Genomic DNA, 20961 nt, shown 5'->3' with positions numbered 1-20961 from the left:
AATCTGCAAAAAGTTCTGTCATTTTTGGGGAAATCAGCCTGACACCCCCGAAAAGATGCTCTCACATGGAGGTTAACTATGGGTACCCCCGAATTGCCCTGCTAATGTTATTTGGGGCCTTTAAATGGTCTCAATAGCAGTTTTTTTGCATTTTTTAGAAAGTGGTGAAGAATAGCATTTAGCAATTTTTTTTGTTAAAAATAAGTAGTCCCATCAAATTTGGGGTACATGAAAATGGGTGCAAACATACTTTGAAGTGGCTAATGTGAACTTTTAAAAAAACATGAAAAATCCACCTGCAATCAAAAAACACCTGGGGCATACTTGGTCTATTTTGCTAGTTTTTAAGTTTGTCCCCCATTTTTTTTTCACCCCCAAAATGAAATTACGTTTTTTGGGGTGTTTTTTTTAAGTTTGTACCCCGAAACCCCAATTCTGCACTTTTTTTCGCCACCTATTCATAGGTGATACTTTTTCGCAAGCTCCAATGCATTGACTTTTTGCACCTGCGAAAAGCCGGAAAAATTGAATACGGGGATAAGTGAAAACGGCAAAAATTATGTAATTGGCGATAAAGTATCGTTGAAACGGCTTTTCGCAGCCTAATTGAATATGGCGCTATATTTGTGAATTATCTTTTATAAAAGCCAACTTGTGTTTTAGATGTTGTAATTCCTTAAATACAGTTTATTGCTGTAGGTGAGGGCAGATGCTCGGCATACTTTCTATGTGAGCTGATGTGCTGATGTCAGAACACACAGAACTCGTTTACTGGAGTTTGTCACATTTCAATTAGGAGATGCTATAACAGTACTTATCAAACTTGCCTAGCAGCTGTTTACCAATTATTTTTCTCATGCTGAAAGCCTTTTTGTAATCCCTTTATCCGCTCGCAGTGAATTTTGGACAAAAGCATGACACAAACTTAGCTTCTAATTGACATTCATCACGCTCAGCTGTTCTATGGCTTTGTTCCATTGAAATAAAGTAAGTTCATTATAAAAAAGTTCAGCACAGGGAGATAAGAAATAAAAGTGTCATTTTGGCGTTGAACTAGTTGTGGGTTTTCTTTTTGTACCATATTTACCAAATCTTTCCTGACCTTTCAGCTCTCCCTGATCTCCTACAACATGTATTTAAATACTGACGTCATAGTCGTGCAACAACATAGCTGTGACATCTGCAGTGCATATACAGAGAAGTCTAGCAACCTTAAGCACACAGATGTTATTCAGGGGTAACAGCGCTGCAAGCAATCCCTAAACATTGTTGCTTGAAGGAAGTTGCCTACTAGTTAAACAGAGTTCTAACATGTTTAATTCTTTTCTTGCAATTTTTTTTTGTCTAACTTTATACAACATTTATGGCCTATTGCAGAATGCTAATTTGCACTGAGCATGCTATGGATACCCCTTAATCGCTGAAGTGAAATAATTGCTTTCCAATCCAATTGTGGTTCTAAAGCACAAAAAGTTATATTTTGCAAGAAAAAGTATAACACACTGTGATCTAAACAATTAGCGCAAAAAGCAAGTAAAATACAAGGTACAGCCGATACATACGCTAGCGCTCTGGATCCAGTTCTCAGTCATCAATCCTGAAGCCTGCGGTCATCAAAGAAGGGAAAATGACTCCCTTATGGTGTCCAGAGCAGTAGCCTATATACCTTACAGGTCACAGATAAAACAATAGAGACACGCTGGCATGATTCCATTGGTCCTTGATCCTGGTCATTCTGGTCATTGGTTAGTTCATATGGTGTCATCAGGGGTATGTCTTGGTTCTCCAACAGTTGCTTTGTGTAGTTTCCCGCCGAAGAACTGGTTAAACTGGCTACCGACACTACATACAAAATGTTAACATGCTAACCAATAACTCCCTATAGTTCATAACTTGCGGACGCATGATGCGATCTCCTTGCCGATAGAACCGGAGATCTGTAAATGAACAAGGATTTAATATAATATCAAACATGACATGTCTACTATGTTCTAAACCTTAGATCTTATTTAAGTACATATTACATCATAATTACAGGTACTTGTTAAAAAGACCTTTAATGACTCTCTTTATTAACTTATTGTAAATAGGAACCATTATATACATATGCATTCGCATATGTGTGTCTGTGCATTGATGTAGGAAATGTTCGTATGTATGTATGTGAGGACGCACGTGGGCGTCTATGTGTGCGCATGTGGATATACATACGAGCGTCTATGTGTAAGCATATAAGTCTATGTGTGTGCGTTATGTGAATCAGTGTGTGTGTGTGGTGGGTTCGCAGTTGTGCACATTGGATTGCGCCGACGGAAAGTAGTGTCCAATTTACTCTTTATAAGACAACAGACGACTAGATCGTCTGATAATAATTGCATGCGATCATATTCAATTATTTGACTTCGACAATGCCCAGAAATGTGCACAAGCAAGTATGGGCGATGTAGAGCCGTATGTATTGCAATCGCATCTAAACTTCCGACCGAAGAAGTGGAACCAGGTTGTAACAAGACATTGTTATGTAGGCACAGTTCAGTGTGTGTTTATACAGAGCTGGATGTAAGTGAAAACATGGCTGTTTGGAGGCATATCCTTTGCACCTAGTATAGGGTAGGTGAATACTTGTTTACTCTCCTGAAATGGCCAGGAGGCTCCTGAAAATCCAGTGGCTCTCCCACCCGGAAAAGAGGCCAAGTTCTTACCATCTCTCTCGCAGCCTCCAGTCGGCTCCAGAAGCTGACACCGTGCACATGTGCAGTGTCAGCTTCCACAGGAGGAGTCTTTCACAAACATGGGGATGCTCGTAGGGATAGCGTTTTCCGCAACCGATTTCCCTGCAAGTTCCCCTTTGTACAAAGCATGGAGATTTTCAATAAAAATGAGAATATCCCCTGCAAAATGGATCCTTAATAATCGCGGCAGTGCCTTGATTATTAATGCATAAACCCCTTAGTGTGGGGAAAGACAGAAGTGAATCTTTGAATGTAATTTAGCATGTTTTAGGCACTGTGATCCGAATGCTAGAAAAATTCTGTATCCTGGCGGACCTTAAACTCTAAGGCTTGCAGATATTAAACCGTATACTTCTGTCTATGTAATAATTTCACAGGTCTTTTATATCACGGCTACACAAATTTATCACAAAGGGACACAACATTTTGAATTGTGTATGTAAAGAAAACTATTGGGAGGCAGATGTAGCACATAGATTTGACTTTATCCATTTACTTAAATCCAAGCCGTGACTTTTGCACTGCTACAGGTATAAATATATTTTGTGGGAATAAATGGATTTGGTGAACTATAAATTGCAGTGCACTAATCATGCATTATTGATTTCATCTTGTTGCAGCTCTACACCTGTTATACACTGCAGAATCCTATACTTGCTAAAAAGTTCCCAAGTTACCCATTAACGGCATTAGTTGTTGACAGGTAGGCAGGACGGATTCAGCATGATTTACCGCCTGATTGTCCTAGGTATTTTCTAACCTAATTTTACCTCCTAATTCTAACCCTCCCTTAGGGGTGCCTAACCCCCCCCCCCAAGTGCCTAAACCTAATCGCCCCTTCCCAGCCTCTTAAACTTAAGTCCCCTGGAGGGGTGCCTAACCCTAACCTTCCCCTGGGGGTGCCTAACCCTAACCTTCCCCCGGGGTGCCTAACCCCCCCTTCCCTTAGCCTAAACCTAGCCTCCCGGGGGGAGTGCCTAACCCTAAGTCCCCCCCGGGAACTCTAAACCTAACCCTTATCGCCACCGACGCCCCCCCTCCGCTCAGCTGTCCGCGCCCATCGCCCGGCTTACCTTCAATCGGTCAACCAGGTGTCGGACTCCCGTTGTAGGGAAAATGACAGGCATTGGGATTTCGACGCCTGTCATTTAACCCTTGCCGGGATTGTACAGAGTCGGGAAGCCGGCGGTCGGCATTCTGTCCATCGGCTTCCCGACTGTTTCACGGCAGGACAGCTTAGGACAAGATGGCTAATGAAGCAGCAACAGAAATCACATTATATTGAATAGGTCAGTTAAACCCAGTTAATAAAATTACTACTTGTTTATTTTATGTCAATAACCTATGCATACAGTAGGAGACACTGGCTGCAGTATATACAGCTATCAGCCATTACACTGACACATGTAGTGAGTAACAGTTATTATCTTGTTACAATGCACATGTCAAGGTTTGGGATGTATTAGGCAGCAAGCGAACCCTCAGTACTTGAAGTTGATGTTTTGGACGCAGGAAAAGCATAAGGATCTGAGTGACTTATACAAGGACCAATGGGCCTGACCCAACAAGGAACGCAGTTGCTAATACGCGCGCAATTGGCCGATTGTTGCATACCGCGTATGTATCAGAGTGCGCGTTCATGAACCAGCCACTGCGATCGCAATTACTATGCAGACCCATCGGAGAATGATTGACCTGAAGTGCCGTTTGTGGGTGGTAACGGGGGGGTGGTCGGCCAAATGCAGGCGTGCCAGTGAGTTTGAACGTCGTTGCAGGGGCCTGATAGCGTGCGTGGAAGTTACCAATTTCTGAGTAAGGTCAGGGCTTGTGCAAGTGTGCGTGAGGCTGCGATTGTACCAATGTTTTCGCAGTCTTGCTAAACATTACGGATGTGTGTAAGGTAAAGTGGGCGTTCTTATGTAGTCCAGCGGCTGCATTGCGATCGCAATTAATTAACATACTATCGCAGCTGAACTGCGTGTGTAATCGCTATTGCAGTTGTGTTCCATAGTGATTCAGGCCCAAAATGTGATGTCTAGATGACTGGGTCAGGACATCTCCAAAACAGTAGGTCTTGTGGGGGTGTTCCTGGTATGTAGTGGTTAGTACCTAACCACTGCAAGGAAGGACAACCAGTGAACTAGCAACAGGGTCATGGGCACCCAAGGCTCATCATTGAGATGTGTGGGGTTTGAAGCCTAGCCTGACTGGTCCTATCCCATAGAAGAGCTTCTATAGCGCAAATTGCTGGCAAAGTTAATGCTGGGTATTATAGAAAGGGAATGCAATCGGGAAACCGGCTGACTTGATCCCGACAGCCGGCTTCCCGACTGCTTTATCCTGGCGTGGGTTAAATGACAGGTGTCTATATCTAGACGCCTGTCATTTTCCCGACGCTGGGAGACAGGCGCCCGGCATCCCGATCGAAGGGATGCCGGGCTCCACAAGCGGACAGCCGCGGGGGGGAGGGTTAGGTTTAGTGCACCCGGGGGGGACTTAGGGTTAGGCACCCCCCCGGGAGGGTTAGGCTAGGGGGAGGGAGGGTTAGGGTTAGGCTAGGGGGAGGGAGGGTTAGGCAACTCCGGGGGGGACTTAGGGTTAGGCAGCGGGTAAGGGGGGGATTAGGGGTAGGCACTTGGCGGGGAGGTTAGGGTTAGGCACCCCTAAGGAGGGTTAAGGTTAGGGGGGTTAGGTTAGGTTAGTTATTACTTACCTCAGGATGATCAGGATTTTCCAGCGCTGTTGGGCTGCCGCTGCCGGGATCTCTTCACCTGTCGGGCGGTATTTCATACCGATTCCGATAGAAAGTTGTCAGGATACACAGTGCATTGCAGCTCGCTGTGTAGCTGAAAGCGCCTACTACAATGGGCATGTGAGCGTCAAAACTGGACCATGGAGCAATGGTAGAAAGAGGCCTAGTCTGATGAATCACGTTTTCTTTTACATCATGTGGACGGCCAAGTGCGGGTGTGTCATTTTCCTGGGGAGAGATGGCACCAGGGTGCACTATGAGAAGAAGGCAAGTTGTGGAGGCAATGTGATGCTCTGGGCAGTGTTCATCTGGGAAACCTTGGGTCCTGGCATTTATGTGGATGTTACTTTGACACGTACCACCTACCTAAACAGGTGGTTGCAGACCAAGTACACCCCTTCAAAAATTGTTCAGGAGTGGTTTGGTGAACATGACAAAGAGTTCACAGTGTTGACTCCAAATTCCCCAGATCTCGATCCGATCAAACATCTGTGGGATGTGCTGGAAAAACAAGTCCGAGCCATGGAAGTCCCACTTCCCATATTACAGAACTTCAAGGATCTGCTGCTAATGCCTAGGTCAGTGGTTCCCAAACTTTTTTGAATCATGGCGCCCGAGAGTATCAGCATTGTTTTCATTGCATCGCTAAGCCAAAAGTTTGTTATTGAGAAATTCTAATTTTTTTTTAGTGAAGTAGTAAAGTGAAGTAAATTGTGCTTACCTGTCATCCTTAGGGTCAGTTATGTGGTGGGGGACAGGTTTGTACTTCTGTTTGTCCACATATTTACATTACATTTACAATGCAGAATATGATTTGGTGCTGGACCACCAACCTGAGGCACCCCTGCAAAGTGTCCCAAGGCACCCCAGGGTGCCACGGCGCACAGTTTGGGAACCATTGGCTTAGGTGCCAGATACCTACAGTATCCTGAGCAGCTATTGGTTTGTTACATTTTTAATACATTTTTCAAATGTACTAATTAGCTCTTGACACACAAATTGTTCAACACTTAACCTAGAACCTCAGGCTGTAATAATGAAGTATGATCCACAGGGCCGCCATCAGGGGGGCACTGCCGAGCCTGGTGTCCCGAGGCCAGACACTCTGGGGACCCACCCTCTCTGCCTGTCAACAACTTCCCATCTGCCAAACTTACTGACTGGCTCGGCTGGGGGTCCGCAGCTGCCTGCGCCCACTGCTATGTCCTCTAACCATCTCCAATTGCCCGACGCTGCTGCCGTGTATATGGCTGGCTGTGTGAGGCAGGCAGAGTGGCTGCTCCCAGCCTGCTCTGTGCTGTTAGCCTATAACACAATCGAGCAGCCGGGAGCATCTTCTCTGCCTGCCTCCCACAGCCAGCCATATGCACGGCAGCAGTGGCGGGCAATTAGAGAGATAGTTAAAGGACATAGCAGTGGGCACAGAGTGGCGTAGAGTGGGGAGCCGAGCCTGTCAGTGAGAGGTAAAGTAAGAAGGGGATATAGTAGTGTGCGCGTGCGGCCGCCCGCTGGTAGGAGCGGACCCCCGGGGGCCGAGCCTGTCAGTAATTTTAAATTTGGCATGGGAGAAGTAGTGGGTGGGCGGGACCCTCATTTGGGGGGGGAGGGGGTTGCTGTGAGGCTCTGTATAATGGGGGCTGGGGGGCCCTGCCAATTTGGTCTGTCCCGGGCCACAAAATTTCTGATGGCGGCTCTGATGATCCACACTGTTGCCTATTTGGGACCATCATAGAGACTTGACGGCATGTACACTTGTGGCACGTGTGACTGCAGGGCTCTGTGGGCCTGGTTCACAGTTGTACGCTAATGTCACTGCTGCTGCTAATGTGTACGCAGCTGTGATGCAAAAATATACAAATGTCGCAGTCGCCGAGCGATGTATTGAGACACTCACCTGCAGTTTTGAAGATCCAAGCATCTGCGTAAATCGTCGCAGATCATTCAGTTATTTGAGTCCTGAGTTAGCCTACGGTCCCACAAAATGGCCATGGGAACCGGAGCCATGTCTATTGCTTACGAGATCGCAGTCGCAGGGTGTGCATGCCCCCGAAAGGTCATGTCACGTCTTTGTTCTTTGTCACTATTTCCTATTAACTCCCACAAACGCTCCCTGAATGTCAGTCACGCTGTGAGTAAATTGTCGCTGTGAGGGACCACAGTAATGGCCCTTGACGCATGCGCTGTGCGACTCAGACGCATACACAATTTACTAATAATTGCTCATTTGCATAAACATCGGTGTCAGGTACAACTCTGAATCAGCCCCAATGTCCAGATAGATACAGTATATGCAGCACCTACAGTGCTGATTATTTTACACAGTACACCAATTAATACAAATGTGAACTCAAAATAGGTTACTATGCTAGGTATTGTATAGATGTACTGTATGTATAGTCTCAAAATGACCATTATGTATGCATTGCACATCACTTTATGCTGATGGCGGTAATAAGGAGGTTTGCAACATGGCGCTTTCCAACTATAGCTATGTATAACCCAGGACTGCAGGAGTTATTGTTCCCCAGTAGCCCAGGGATGGACACTGTGTAGAGAGATCTCTCACATGTATAACCATTATTTTTGTCTCGTCATTATTACATAAAGTCTGGATGGGTTTGTGATTTCTTTTGTCTGTTTTTTTTTTTCAGGTTATTCTGGTCCAGGTCAACCCAGGGGAAGCATTTACAATAAGAAGAGAAGATGGACAGTTTCAGTGCATTACAGGTCAGACTCCTGGATTATTATCGCTGTTAAAAAGCCTAAAAATGTATGTGCCACTGTAGCTCACAACCGATCCCGTTACAGGCGAGACAATCACATGTACTGATGGATATAAGAATTGTGTGTGTGTGTATATGTATGTATGTATGTATATATATATATATATATATATATATATATATATATATATATATATATAAAAAAGAAAGCACACTCTCACTTTGAAGTCTGTGTTTTCACATATCAGGACGTAACTCGCAATCATCTGGTCCTAATTAAGTGCAGCAGTGTTTAGTTTTTTTATCTAATCGTGTGACCTATAACCCATAACATATTTTAATTTTTTCATTATTTAGTCAGCAACAAAATAAGACAATATAAATAAGCCATGTGTGAAATAGTACACCTTTAGCAGCAATAACTTACAGCATATCGAAGGAATTTTAACCAATTCCTCTTTACTAAACTGCATCAGTTCACTGACGTTTGAGGGTATTCATTTGTCGGCCGCTCTCTTCAATAATATTGAGGTCTGGACTTTGATTTGGCCATTCTGTAACCATGGTGCTTTTCTTTTTTATGCCATTCTGTTGTAGATTTGCTGATGTACTGGTGAGCTTAGATTCAGGGCCTGATTCAGAGGTGGACGGAATTGCACAGCTGCACACAAGCTGTTGTGCAATTCCGTCCATTTAAAATGCAAATGCAGAAGGAGGTGTCACACACCTCCTTGCTGCATTTGCGTGATCCCAGCACTGCGGCCCTGGTCGCAACCAGGGGTCACCATCGAAACAACTGAGTTCCATTGGCCAGGCTACGAGAGCTAAAGCTTCCCGCAGCCTGGCCGGGTCCTGGAAGCTTGCAAGGCCATGAAGTCTGTGTGCTCCCACGCAGACCGTGGCCTCGTCCCTCCCGGAAAACGGGGGCGATACGCCCCTGTTTCCGGGAACACTGCCAGGGAATGCCCCCGTTCCGCCTCCCAAATGCTGCAGCCTGTCAGTCAGGCTGCGACTGGGACACACTGTGAGCGGGCATGCAGTCGGAGGGCTGCATATACGCAGTACACCTGTTGCGCATGCGGAGTCCTCCAAACATCGGAGATGTGCACTAACCATCGGGTTAGCATACATCTCTGAATCAGGTCCTCAGTGTCCTGTTCATGAACTAATTTTGTCTAAGCTTCAATTTAGGCATCTAGGACTGGTGGCTGCAAAACACCCCAAATTCTCATTCCTCCACCACTGTTCGTAACGCTTGGTATAAGATTTTAATGGCAATAAGCTGTATTTGATTTCATTCAGATATGGCATTGTATGTTAAGGCCAAACAACTCCACTTCGGTCTTTCCTGCCCAGCGGACGTTGTTCCAGATGCCTTGTGTTTCATTCTGATGAATCTGCTTTCTCTTTTCAAAAAACGTTATGATACGGCTAAAATTTCCATTTTCTTTTGGCTATACTACAAAATCATGCTTGTTCAGCTGTTTTCCTACGGTAGAGTAAGTTTATATTTGTTATGTTGACAGTCTTGCTTTTGGAAGCATCATGCGGTTTGATCTTTGGATGAATTTGCCGGGAAACTCGCTCCTGGGAAGACTGGCAACAGATTTCAGTGTTTTCCATTTATAAATGCTCTTCCTCCTGCAGAATGACAGACTTCAGATTGTTTGTATATAATGCCTTATAACCCTTTCCAGGCTGAGCAGCAGAAAGTGCCTCACTGCCCGTGGCATGGTGTTAACACAAACTCGAATACTCCAGACTGGACTGCTAGTGGTTCTGCCCTTACATACATAGGTGGTAGAACTTTCTGATCATCAACTAATAAACTGCACTTATTAGCAACATCTGGCACACATTTTTTTAGGGGTCCATAAATCCCGGGTTCCTGGCAGGCACAGGTCAGTCATTTGAGAGTCTTCCTTACCTATATGTGGTTTCTCTGCAATGGGGAACCTCTGAAGGAATTGTTCCTCCTTGGGTAGGTGCTCGGTATTCACGTTAGACACCACATGGCCCGGAAGACGCCTGTTTGTGCAAGAATATAACCAATGTCATTGTCATATAGCAGTGTTCCGTTAGCCCCCACAGTGTCTCTCTCCAGCTCCCAGTGTATCTCCAGCCTGCACAGCTGCCCTCCAGCCTCCAGAGTCTCTCTCCAGCCCCCACAGTGGCCCTCCATCCCACACTCTTACCTTCTTCCAGCAGCCTGCCACGGCTCCTCTGATCTGTTGCAGCGGACTTATTAGCAACATCTGGCACAAATTAACCTCTTTATTGATATAGAAGCAGTAATCGTGTACTTTTTTTTTTTTCGGAAATATCTCCAGTGGCTTCTAAAACTGCATTTTTTTTTTAATGGTTAAATCCGACGTGGATTTATATATCTCTTCCAACTGGACATGCTGGAATTTGCCTTTTAATAACATTGCTGTTTTAAAAGCGGACCTTAAAATCTTCAATTTAAAAAAAATAAAAAATTAATAATAAGCTCTTAAAATGTATAAATATATTTTTGCATCCCTATACTTCATAATAATTTCTGTAGTGTAGAGCTCTTCTCAGAGGTTTCACCAATTAAGAGAGGACTCCCCTCTTTCAAACGAGGGTACCACCGAGTCTGTGGTTGCCAGAAAGGGGGAGATAAAGCACTTTCAATGCTCTCTCCCCATTCTCTGTGTGTTGAACATGTCGTGGTACAGTATACTGTACAGTAGTTCCTGGAGGAGGTGGTGCTTAATGAAATTATCACGCCCGCAGCTTGATCATTGGTTTTAAAAATGTTTAGTAGTATGTTTATTTTTGTGAGTAATAAAATGTTTTGGGCATTAGTATAGGAATCCTGTCTTCTAGTTTGTCCGCTGTTCAAAAGACAGAGAGGAGAAGTTCTGATACATCCTCTAAGGAGCATCTTTTTATGCATAATTTAGGGTCATTTCCCAGTGGCATTACAGTTAATACTGGATGTGTTTGCGTTCCGGAGTTATTTCCATTCATTTAAATGTCCCATTTCAGAGCGTTTAAATTCCAGTTGCATACCTTCCAATTTTAAGGTGACCGTTATGATTTGATGTCGCTGCCTGATTTTCCTTACTGGGACTGCATTGTCTTGATTTTGATCGACCTGGAAGTTGGGGAGGTATCTCCTACTCACCACTAGAGGTGAATGTTTTGCTGTGCTCTCAACAATGACCCAGTGGTAGGAGAGGATAAGGGACAAAGTAGCATTTTTCCCACAGTGATGTGGTTACGTGATTTTCAGTTCGTGATGCAATCATGCTACCATTGTAATATCCCCATGTCCCCCGTCCCAGTACTGGTCTGATGTCAGGCTAATTTTCACTGCTGGTCTATAGGTACATGAAACTTCTCCGATATGCCTGGCAGCCTTACCCGCCTCACATATAAGGAATGCAGTGTTTGGGAGAGTGAATGAGGGTGACAGTATCTATATTACATTGTTTTCTGATCAGTTCTAAAAACTTCCCATTAACAATGCTTGTGATACATATGTACATTTATCGTTGTAGTTCTTTTAACCTTGTAGTAAGCTATACAGCTGTATAAGAAACAGAAATGTATAGATGGATTCAGGGCACTCTTCTGGGACTAAAAGTGGCCACCAAATAACCTTTACCAAAAAAACGGTTCTAGTTTTTGGAAATCCTTTGTCATTCTATCCCTGGATATCAGCCTTATTTCTTTGTTTGGCCTATTCATTATAGATGATTATCAAGTTCTGCTCTTCATCTTACTATCCTTAGTTGTTAAAGGGGAATGCAAAATATCAGCTAAAGCATTATTCATTGTGAGGAGAGAAGCATCCTTCCTAACTGCACTCTGACTGCACCTTGTGGTTGTCAGTACAAGGTGTTCCAGTTACAGTTTCTATCTGAGTACTAGTCGTAATAGGTTCCTTAAACTGGAATACCGTGATATAATAATCACCATCCAGCAGGGCCGGCAACAGAAATCATGGTTCCCGGTACACACATTTTTTTAGGGGTCCACAAATCCCGGGTTCCTGGCAGGCACAGGTCAGTCATTTGAGAGTCTTCCTTACCTATATATGGTTTCTCTGCAATGGGGAACCTCTGAAGGAATTGTTCCTCCTTGGGTAGGTGCTCGGTATTCACGTTTAGACACCACATGGCCCGGAAGACGCCTGTTTGTGCAAGAATATAACCAATGTCATTGTCATATAGCAGTGTTCCGTTAGCCCCCACAGTGTCTCTCTCCAGCTCCCAGTGTATCTCCAGCCTGCACAGCTGCCCTCCAGCCTCCAGAGTCTCTCTCCAGCCCCCACAGTGGCCCTCCATCCCACACTCTCACCTTCTTCCAGCAGCCTGCCGCGGCTCCTCTGATCTGTTGCAGCGGTGCGGTGCTGCACTAAAAAAAAAAAAATGCTTTATTGCACTAGCCACTGCCGGACAGTGCAGTAAATAGTAGGATCTGCAACAGCACCCCAGACGGATCTTGTTGCCTGCACCCTGCTGATCACTGCAAGAGCGCAGGCAATGGCTTTCTATTTATTTAGTCTGTGGGGCCCGGAGCCCCCTGAAACCTCAGGGACCGGTACAACTGTCCCCTAGTCCCGCCCCCCCCCACCCCCTGTCGCCGGGCCTGCCACCCAGTTACCAGTGTTGGTGGCAAGCAGAATGATGACCTGTAATACCAGAAACAAAATCAGAACACACGTGTAGGAATGTTCTTGGTCTGTGTAAATGTTTGTAGATCCATTTTCACTCCACACATTGCTACTACAGGAAGGGGAGAAGTGCCATCTTTATTGCCAAGTTATTAGGTGATCTGCTGAGTTGGTTTCCTTTACCACCCATAGTTATTAAGGGGAAAGATCATTACAAAGTTAGGATTTTGCACTAAAAGGCTAGCAGTAATGTCACACTGTATTTGTAGTTTTTGATGTAATGTTGGAAACATTTCTGAAATTGTGCAACATGGTTCTCTACTGTCCTACAACCAGTTGTCTTCTTCAATCAGCCTTTCCGTATACCAATAGGTATTCTGCAGTGCCCTGACTTGAAGCCTGGCCGCACCCCATCACCAGTCCCTAATAAGTCTCAGAAACTTGAACATCTATGTTTGTGACTATATCATATTATAGATGTCTAGGGATAGTCCGACATACGATGTTTTCAGGCACGAGACATTAAGCATTTCATCTCACAGGAGACAGCTGGCTTTGTTACTGTTTCCAGTATGATGTGATACCCAGGAAGTTTTCATCGCTGTAAAGTGCAATGATCTTGTTTATTTTCTTATACCTTTCAAGATTAAAATAAAGGATCCCTTGGTTGATTAATCTCATGAGGGAGCGATTCATTTTATGCAATTAATCATGTGTTTAAGAGTCACCTTTTTAGTCTAGGATGTGGTGGTGCAAAAAGAAAATGAAAGGTTGCCCTCCTTTCTATGTATGTGTTTATATATAAATAAAGCTATGGATAATGTAGTTAACTGTGTGCCTAAACATATATGCAGCATGTCTATCCTCTACAGTTCCATATCGTTACTACAATGTGACATTAACTCCCTGTTTAGTATGAACATCTTTTTATAGCTCCCAGTGCGGTGAACGGATCAGGACTGACATTTCTGTGTGTGCACCGTCAGAGATATGCAAAATATTTTCTCCATTCCTCATGTTATACTAAAATAGAAATATCCCCTCTGTAACAGCAAATTGAGTCGGGATCATATGAATGGTCTCCATTTGTATCTAAATAACCCATTCATGAAAATCTGTGTTGTGCACAAATCATGAATGGAGATGACTCATTCAGGGCACAGACCCAAGCCGCTGCTATGAGCCATTAAACGCTGCTTGACATCACAAGGAAAGCCATGTTATAGATGGTTTGGCTGGGAGGAAATTGCCACACGTCTAGGGGAGAGGAGGAAAAAAAATCTAATGCATGCAAATCAGGATGAGTCATTTGTAATTAAAGCCCAGGGCTGAACAAAAAGAGTAATAAACCATTTTTATATGAATAGGAGGTGACATATTTTCACTACAGTACTTCCAATAAAATAAGACAGGCACACTAATTTTATTTTATTTTCCCTGTGATAACCTGGGTGTGAAAACATGCAGTATTTTATTTTTGATTTTTTCAGATGTAATAGTTAATCTGACCATAAAATGTGTCTCTTCATAATAATGCTCTAATGATCTGCTGTGATCATATGAGCTGATACTGCGTTTTATGTAATGATTATTCCCCCAGTGCTACTGTAGCTCGGTTTGACAGAGATGAGTCTGTATCCATTATGTAACAGGACATGGTGAAAGTTGTATCCAATGACAACTAAGGAGCAATAGGATAACTAAATATTCCTTTATTTTAAAAGTCTACTAACCACGGGCGTATTTATAATGGGTGAAGGGTTCGGGGGGCCCACACAGCACACCCTTCACCCATATCTTTAATACTTACCACTCCGGAGTCCCACGTCGCAGCCGGTGTCGTCGCTGTAGAAAACGGCTGGAAAATGGCAGCCACGGCCATTTTCTCGTCGTTCTTGCGCATGCGCAGTATGGAAAGCACCGGGAAAAGTTGCGGCATTGCTCTGTGCATACGCTGTAGAGTCTGGGCACTGAACAGTGCCCAGAGTCTACCGCTGTGGCGCTGCCGGCCGCCGGAGACTGAGAGAGGAGGGTGCCCCAGACGGAGACTGCACACTGGGCCCCTCCTCTCTTGAAATGCTACTAACACCAATATTTTCTGTGAGTTTATACCTGCTCTAACTACTAGCATTTACCTTTAAAGGGAACCTGTGTCCTGTTCAGTCTTTGAGTTTTATTTGCTTAGTGCAAACAGATCGAGTCACCTTCTCAGCTGTCAGTACGCAAAGCAAGCAAGCAAAAGTTCTATCTGGAATCATCATACCCTGTCAAAATCCTTCCCTTTTGTTACATTGCACCCTGGAAAATAATATTAAATTAATTTTTTCCAGCTTTATTTACACATTTCGCTTTACAACATTTAACTACTGTGGAAAAAAAGGCAACAGTTCTGAAACTTACTTTTATTATAGCTGGTTATTTTTATTAAGTAGCACTTTATTTCAGGGTTGGATTAAAGGGACGCACGCACAGAGAGGCCCCCACACAGGGTCAGTGTGACCTTGCCGAGAACAGGTATCCAGTTGGCACCTTTACCTGGATGGGGGCTCAGCTGCTGCGACTCTGTGTTCTACTGCATTCAGCAGCACAGTTAATGCTGCTGCATACAGCACAGAGTGGCTCCCAAGTCCCCTTGTCGGCGTCATCATGCCCGTGAAACTGATGAGGGGACTAGGGAGCAGCTCTGTCGGAATCGGGAGGTCAGATGAGTAATCAAGGGCAGGGATGGAGGCAGTAGGCTCCGTGTGGCTTGTGTGTGGGGTGGGGGGTGGGGGCAGTTGGCTCCGTGTGGCTTGGGTGGGGTAGGTTCCATGTAGCTTGGGTGGGGTAGGCTCCGTGTGGCTTGAAGGGGGGCCCCACATTTACTTGCCAAGGGGCCCCCGCAAGCCTTAATCCGGCCCTGCCCATTTTAACATTTTGTAGAGCCATTTTTTTGCTGATTATAGCCATCGTTCTGTTGGGATGTGTCTGTAGTAGCATTGAGCACCTGTATTGGAGAATATTTGGCCATTTTTCCTTGCAGAATTGTTCAAGTTCGGACAAATTTGGTGGGGACGATGGACTGCTCTCTTCATCTCCATCCACAGATTTAGGTCAGGGCTCTGACTTGGCCACTCAAGGACATTCACCTTCCTATCTTTAAAACACAGTGTTGTGTTCTTGGTGATATGTTTAGGGTTGTTGTCATGCTGGAAGGTGAACCACCATCTTTAGGAGTCTAGCAAAGGCCATCAGATTTTCCTAAAGAATTTGGGTGTACTTAGCAGCCATCTTCCCATCAATCCTGACCAATTACCCAGTCACTGCTGAAGAGAAACACCCCCACATCATGATGTTGCCACCACCATGATTAACAATAGTTATGGTGTGTTTTGGTTGGTCTGCCGTGTTTTTGCCAAACATACACTAACACATGGAGTTCAGACCAAAAATGTATATCTTGATCTCATCTCACTATAGAATCTTTTTTCCACATGGCATCAGAATCTTCCAAGTGGTTATTTAATGTGTCACTTTTTCAGAAAAGGCTTCTTTTTTGCCACCCGGCCATACAGGCCAGCTTTGTGTAAAGCTTGTGAGATAGTTGTCACATGCACAGACTGACCAATCTCAGCCATAAAGACTTGTAAGTCCTTCAAAGTTGCCATTGGCCTCTTGGTATTTTCCCTGCTCAATATCCTCCTGGCTCCAACCAATTTGTCTGTACGGTCGTTTTTTGTCAGTTTTCCGGTGTTTGGGAGTAATGATCGATTGTCATTTGCTACCATATATTACCAGATTTTCGTTCCAACCAACCAACTAGTTGTATGTCTGGACAGATAATCTTAGAGTGTATGATCGCTTATCCAAACCAGGTAATTTAGCAATTAAACAAACCAGGTATCTTAGTAATTAAACAAACCATGTATCTTAGTATTTAAAATATGTTAATTATGATTTTGTGGAAATGTTCGTTTCACTTACTTGTTAAGGGTTATACTATGTAAATAAAGCGGAAAAACGTTTGACTTCATTCAGTTTATTTTCCATGTTGCTATGTGACAAAAGATTAGGATTTTGACAGGGTATGATGATTTTCTATAGGCACTATAATATATGTGTTTGTCTCATATATCTGGCACTCACTCAACAGATATAACTTCACCCCGTTGCCTTCCGAATTAGGGAGAATATCTCAAAATATACATGCAGTGGCGGCATTGACATTCAGGGTCTCAAAGATCAGACACAGTCTTGTTATCGTTCCTATGAGACCCTGAATACGCCACTAATGCGTGCGTGTGTGTTCATTTGAAGTGAATGTGAAAAGTACCCGCTGCACTGGTTAAACTGCCCATGTAAACGCCTAATGTGTATGTACACAGTGTACTCCCATAATTTGCCTTTGCAAGTGCAGTGATAGGTTTGAATTAACTGACATAAAGCAGACAAAGGCATGCAACTGCATGTATGAACTATGAATGCAAATGGGTATGGATACATAAAATGGGTTTTATATATTGTAATAAAGGAAATTACTTTTAGTCAGTCTGTGTATACTGATGTACAAAAGAGTCAGACTTTTAAATGGAATCGGTATGTAATGACAGCGGCAGCCAGCGGGTCGAAATCCTGACAGCTGAAGGTAAGTACCCTAAACCTCCCTTAGGGGTGCCTAACCCTAACCTCCCCCCTAGTGACTAACCCTAACCTCCCCCTGTTAGTTCCTAAACCTACCCCCCGTCCCCGCACCCTAAACCTAACCCTCCCGAGGGGGTGTCTAATACAACCCCCCCTAGTGGTGCCTAAGCGTCACCCCTCTTCCCCTACCCTAACCCTCCCAAGGGTGCCTAGCCCTAAGTCCTCCCGGGGGTCCCTAAACCTAACCCTCCCCCCCGCGCGGCTCGACGCTAAGGCACCCGGCTTACCTTCGTTCGGTATGCCGGGTGTCGGGATTCCGTAGTGGGGCTATTGATGGGCGTCAAAATCCTGACGCCCTGACTTTAGTCCCATGTCTGGATGTAAGTGTCAGCATATTGGCGGGCGGGATAGCGCCCACCGATATCCTGACTGCATCCCTTTCAAATATGAGTTTTAATTGTCCGTAAACACGGGCTAGCACCTATGTAGTATGCTGCATAAGTTCCTAACCCTTTCTACGAGGGTGGTTACAAGATCTCTCACGTGTGTAATGTTCTCTCTTGTGTTTGAATTTCCCGCCAGGCCAGATCAGGTAGACCACTGCTTCCACTCACGACTATTAGACTGCACCTCATATCAGTCATCCTGTCCCTCCATCAGTTGTAAGATGGCAGGGCTGGCAGAAACATGATCAAACATTGAGGTGCGTAGTGTGATCAGATTTCTGCATCTAAATGGCTCATCAGTAGCTGAAAGTCATCGCCAACTTGTCAAGGTGTATGGTTATAACGTCATGTCACAGAAACCGGTTCGGTTTTGGCGCACTGCCTTTAATAACGCCAGGCCACACTCAGCTAACCACACGTGTGAGTTGTTATGGCACTACCGTTGGGATTTCCATCTCTTTGGACCATTGAAGAAGCACTTGGGTGGAAGGTGATTTGCAAAAAGCGGTGAATTTCAGCAAGCCGTCATGTCCTGGCTTCAGGCGCCTGACACTGATTTCTTCTATGCGGAGATAGTTGCCTTGGTGTACCGTTGGAACTAATGTTTAGACAAGTATGGACACTATGTAGAAAAATAATCTGTACTAAGGCCATACTATTGATTATATGTATAAGTACGAGTTGAATACATTTACGCAATGAGAGGTCGTGTTACCTGATTTATTGGACCACCCTCGTAATACATGTGCAGAGTGTCAGGACTCTGCTGTATCTGTTTCTCTCGACTTCTCTCAGGCCTCATATCTGACAAGCATTGGCTTCACTGGGTACTCCTAAGGTCTTCTATGAGCTGTTGGCCTGCTGCTAGCTGGTCTATACTGGGTCTATACAGGTGTGTAACCACACATTTTCAGTGCTGTGGTGGAGGATCCTACATTCCCAGGCCAGAACAGATGGCCAAATAGCGCCACCTAGCCTGTTATTATGACAGTGTGTTGGTATGATATCCCCTGGCGCACTATTTTAGAATACTGGAACAGTGTCTTAAAAAAAAAATTATCAGATGCAGCATTTAAACATTAACAGGATATGGGCTCATTACACAGAAACCCCTATTAGAATTCTGCTGATATTCTGGAAAATGTTGACATGAGACTAAGGGGTCTATATACAAAGCATTGTTAGGAGACAAAGTGAAATGAGATGAGGTACCAGCCAATCAGCTCCCAACTGTCATTTTTCAAACACAGCCTGTGACATGGCAGTTAGGAGCTGATTGGCTGGTACCTTATCTCATTTCACTTTGTCTCTTAACACTGCTTAGTAAATAGACCCCATATTCTTATAGTGTCTGGGTGAAGCATTTAAGAACTGTGTATAGCCCATGTGGAGTGCAGGGGTGGGTATTCTGGATGGGGAATACCAAACAATACGGCATGGGATATTGTTCCACAATAGCAATTTCATAGCAAGAGTTATACTTTTCATGGAATCCAGACATGCAAATAAATCAATAGCAACATCCCATATTACTAGTGATCTGCATTGTAACGTTCACAGCTCATACATTGCTGAGCATTTTATAACCACATTCATTTGTCAAGCCTCCACCCCTTCTCCTTTTAATTCAGCACCAAGATGCAGGAAATTGAAAACTGGGTACGCAGGACATCTATGTATGGGGCTGACTATTAAGCACAATACTAGTCATTTGTTTATTAATTATGTTATAAAATACTCACTAGATCAATATAATCTGCAGTAGATTGTCACTCCTTTTCTAGTATCCCAGTATCCCATATATTACATTATTAAAAAAAAGTTTTATATATATATCACGGCAGAGCTTGCTATCAGCTATGCTGGGGCCCAGAGTTTAATCAGACACACGGAGATGTCAGGTAACCGCGCGTGACAGTCCTTGCTTCCGGCGCCGGAGACGCACTGGAAGCCGCTGCAGTGAGGGCCCAGAGTGTCCGCGTCCTCACTAGACCACTGGGGCCTTATCGTCTCTTGACGCCAGGGATCGGCAGCAGACGCTTCTGCTACCATGAGGCCAGCGTACCCTGCTGGTTATTGCAGCTTATGGGAGGTATTCTCTCTCCCAGCAGCTCCCGACCCAGACGAAGTTCCTTCACAGGTTTTCGTGCATCTGGGTCACTCCTCCTACCCACCTCGTGTATATGAGACGCTCACAGTCCACTATCGGTGCGCTGCTGTAGCTGTTGGTCTCAGGAAGTTTTGGGTCAGTCTCCCCTGTATACCTCTCCCATGGGTCAGGTATATTGGACCTCATTCAGAGTCGGTCGTTTCGGCCACACGGTCGTAAGGTAAAAGGGGCCGGATATGCAAATGAAGCGCTCGCAAGTTGCGTCGTTAAGATGAGATCGTTGGCTGGACGAGCGAGGGGAGGATGCGGCTGTAAGACTAAAAATACACCCCCTTCTCGTTCGCATTACACGTCATCTACGGGCATATAAGGATTAATCGAGACCATCGGGAACCATCGGAACTGCTCGTAGAGCTTAAGGTTGACCATACCCTCTCTTAAGCACTACGATCTAGTCAGTGTAAAAACCTGCCATGTCACAAGTGCCATGACACTACTTAGTTAATTATGCACTCCCATAAAACGCTGTTTGCATAGTCAGGCACGCCTGCGTTCGGATCTCCACTCCCCCGTTCACAAGCACCTTCCCCTGTTACCACCCACAAATGCCTCATCCTGTCACTCAAACTAACGACCTGGCTGTGTTCAAGGAGAGAGCAATTTCTGATCGTAATAGCTAGTTTGCGCACGCGCATTGCGAATTTTACGCATGCGCAGTTTAGCGAACATCGGTGGCGTACGACCGAGCGGCCGTAATGACCGACTCCGAATGAGGTCCATAGTGCTCTATATCCTACCAAGCATCATGTTTTGAGTAGTTGATTTAGAGCCCATTGCAACTAAATTGCATATGCTTTGTATGTGACTGTTGCTAGCTGCTGTATTGATACTGCCTTTTATTTCTGACTGTCAGTTATAACTATCACTGTT

At 44.6% G+C, this 20961-nt stretch overlaps 1 protein-coding gene across 2 annotated transcripts in view; it reads left to right on the top strand.

The window, feature by feature from the left end:
- FNDC3A (fibronectin type III domain containing 3A) overlaps positions 1–20961 on the top strand; it is a 262911-nt gene that overhangs the window by 108768 nt on the left and 133182 nt on the right. For both annotated transcript variants that reach the window (XM_088469122.1, XM_088469124.1), the window contains one exon: positions 8136–8211. In XM_088469122.1, the coding sequence (XP_088325248.1) occupies positions 8136–8211 (76 nt within the window). The remainder of the gene's footprint in view (positions 1–8135; positions 8212–20961) is intronic.

The sequence above is a fragment of the Taudactylus pleione genome, unplaced genomic scaffold (assembly GCF_031769625.1).
Source record: "Taudactylus pleione unplaced genomic scaffold, aTauple2 ptg000089l, whole genome shotgun sequence".
NCBI classification, from domain to species: domain Eukaryota; kingdom Metazoa; phylum Chordata; class Amphibia; order Anura; family Myobatrachidae; genus Taudactylus; species Taudactylus pleione.
This window is presented reverse-complemented; position numbering and strand designations above follow the sequence as displayed.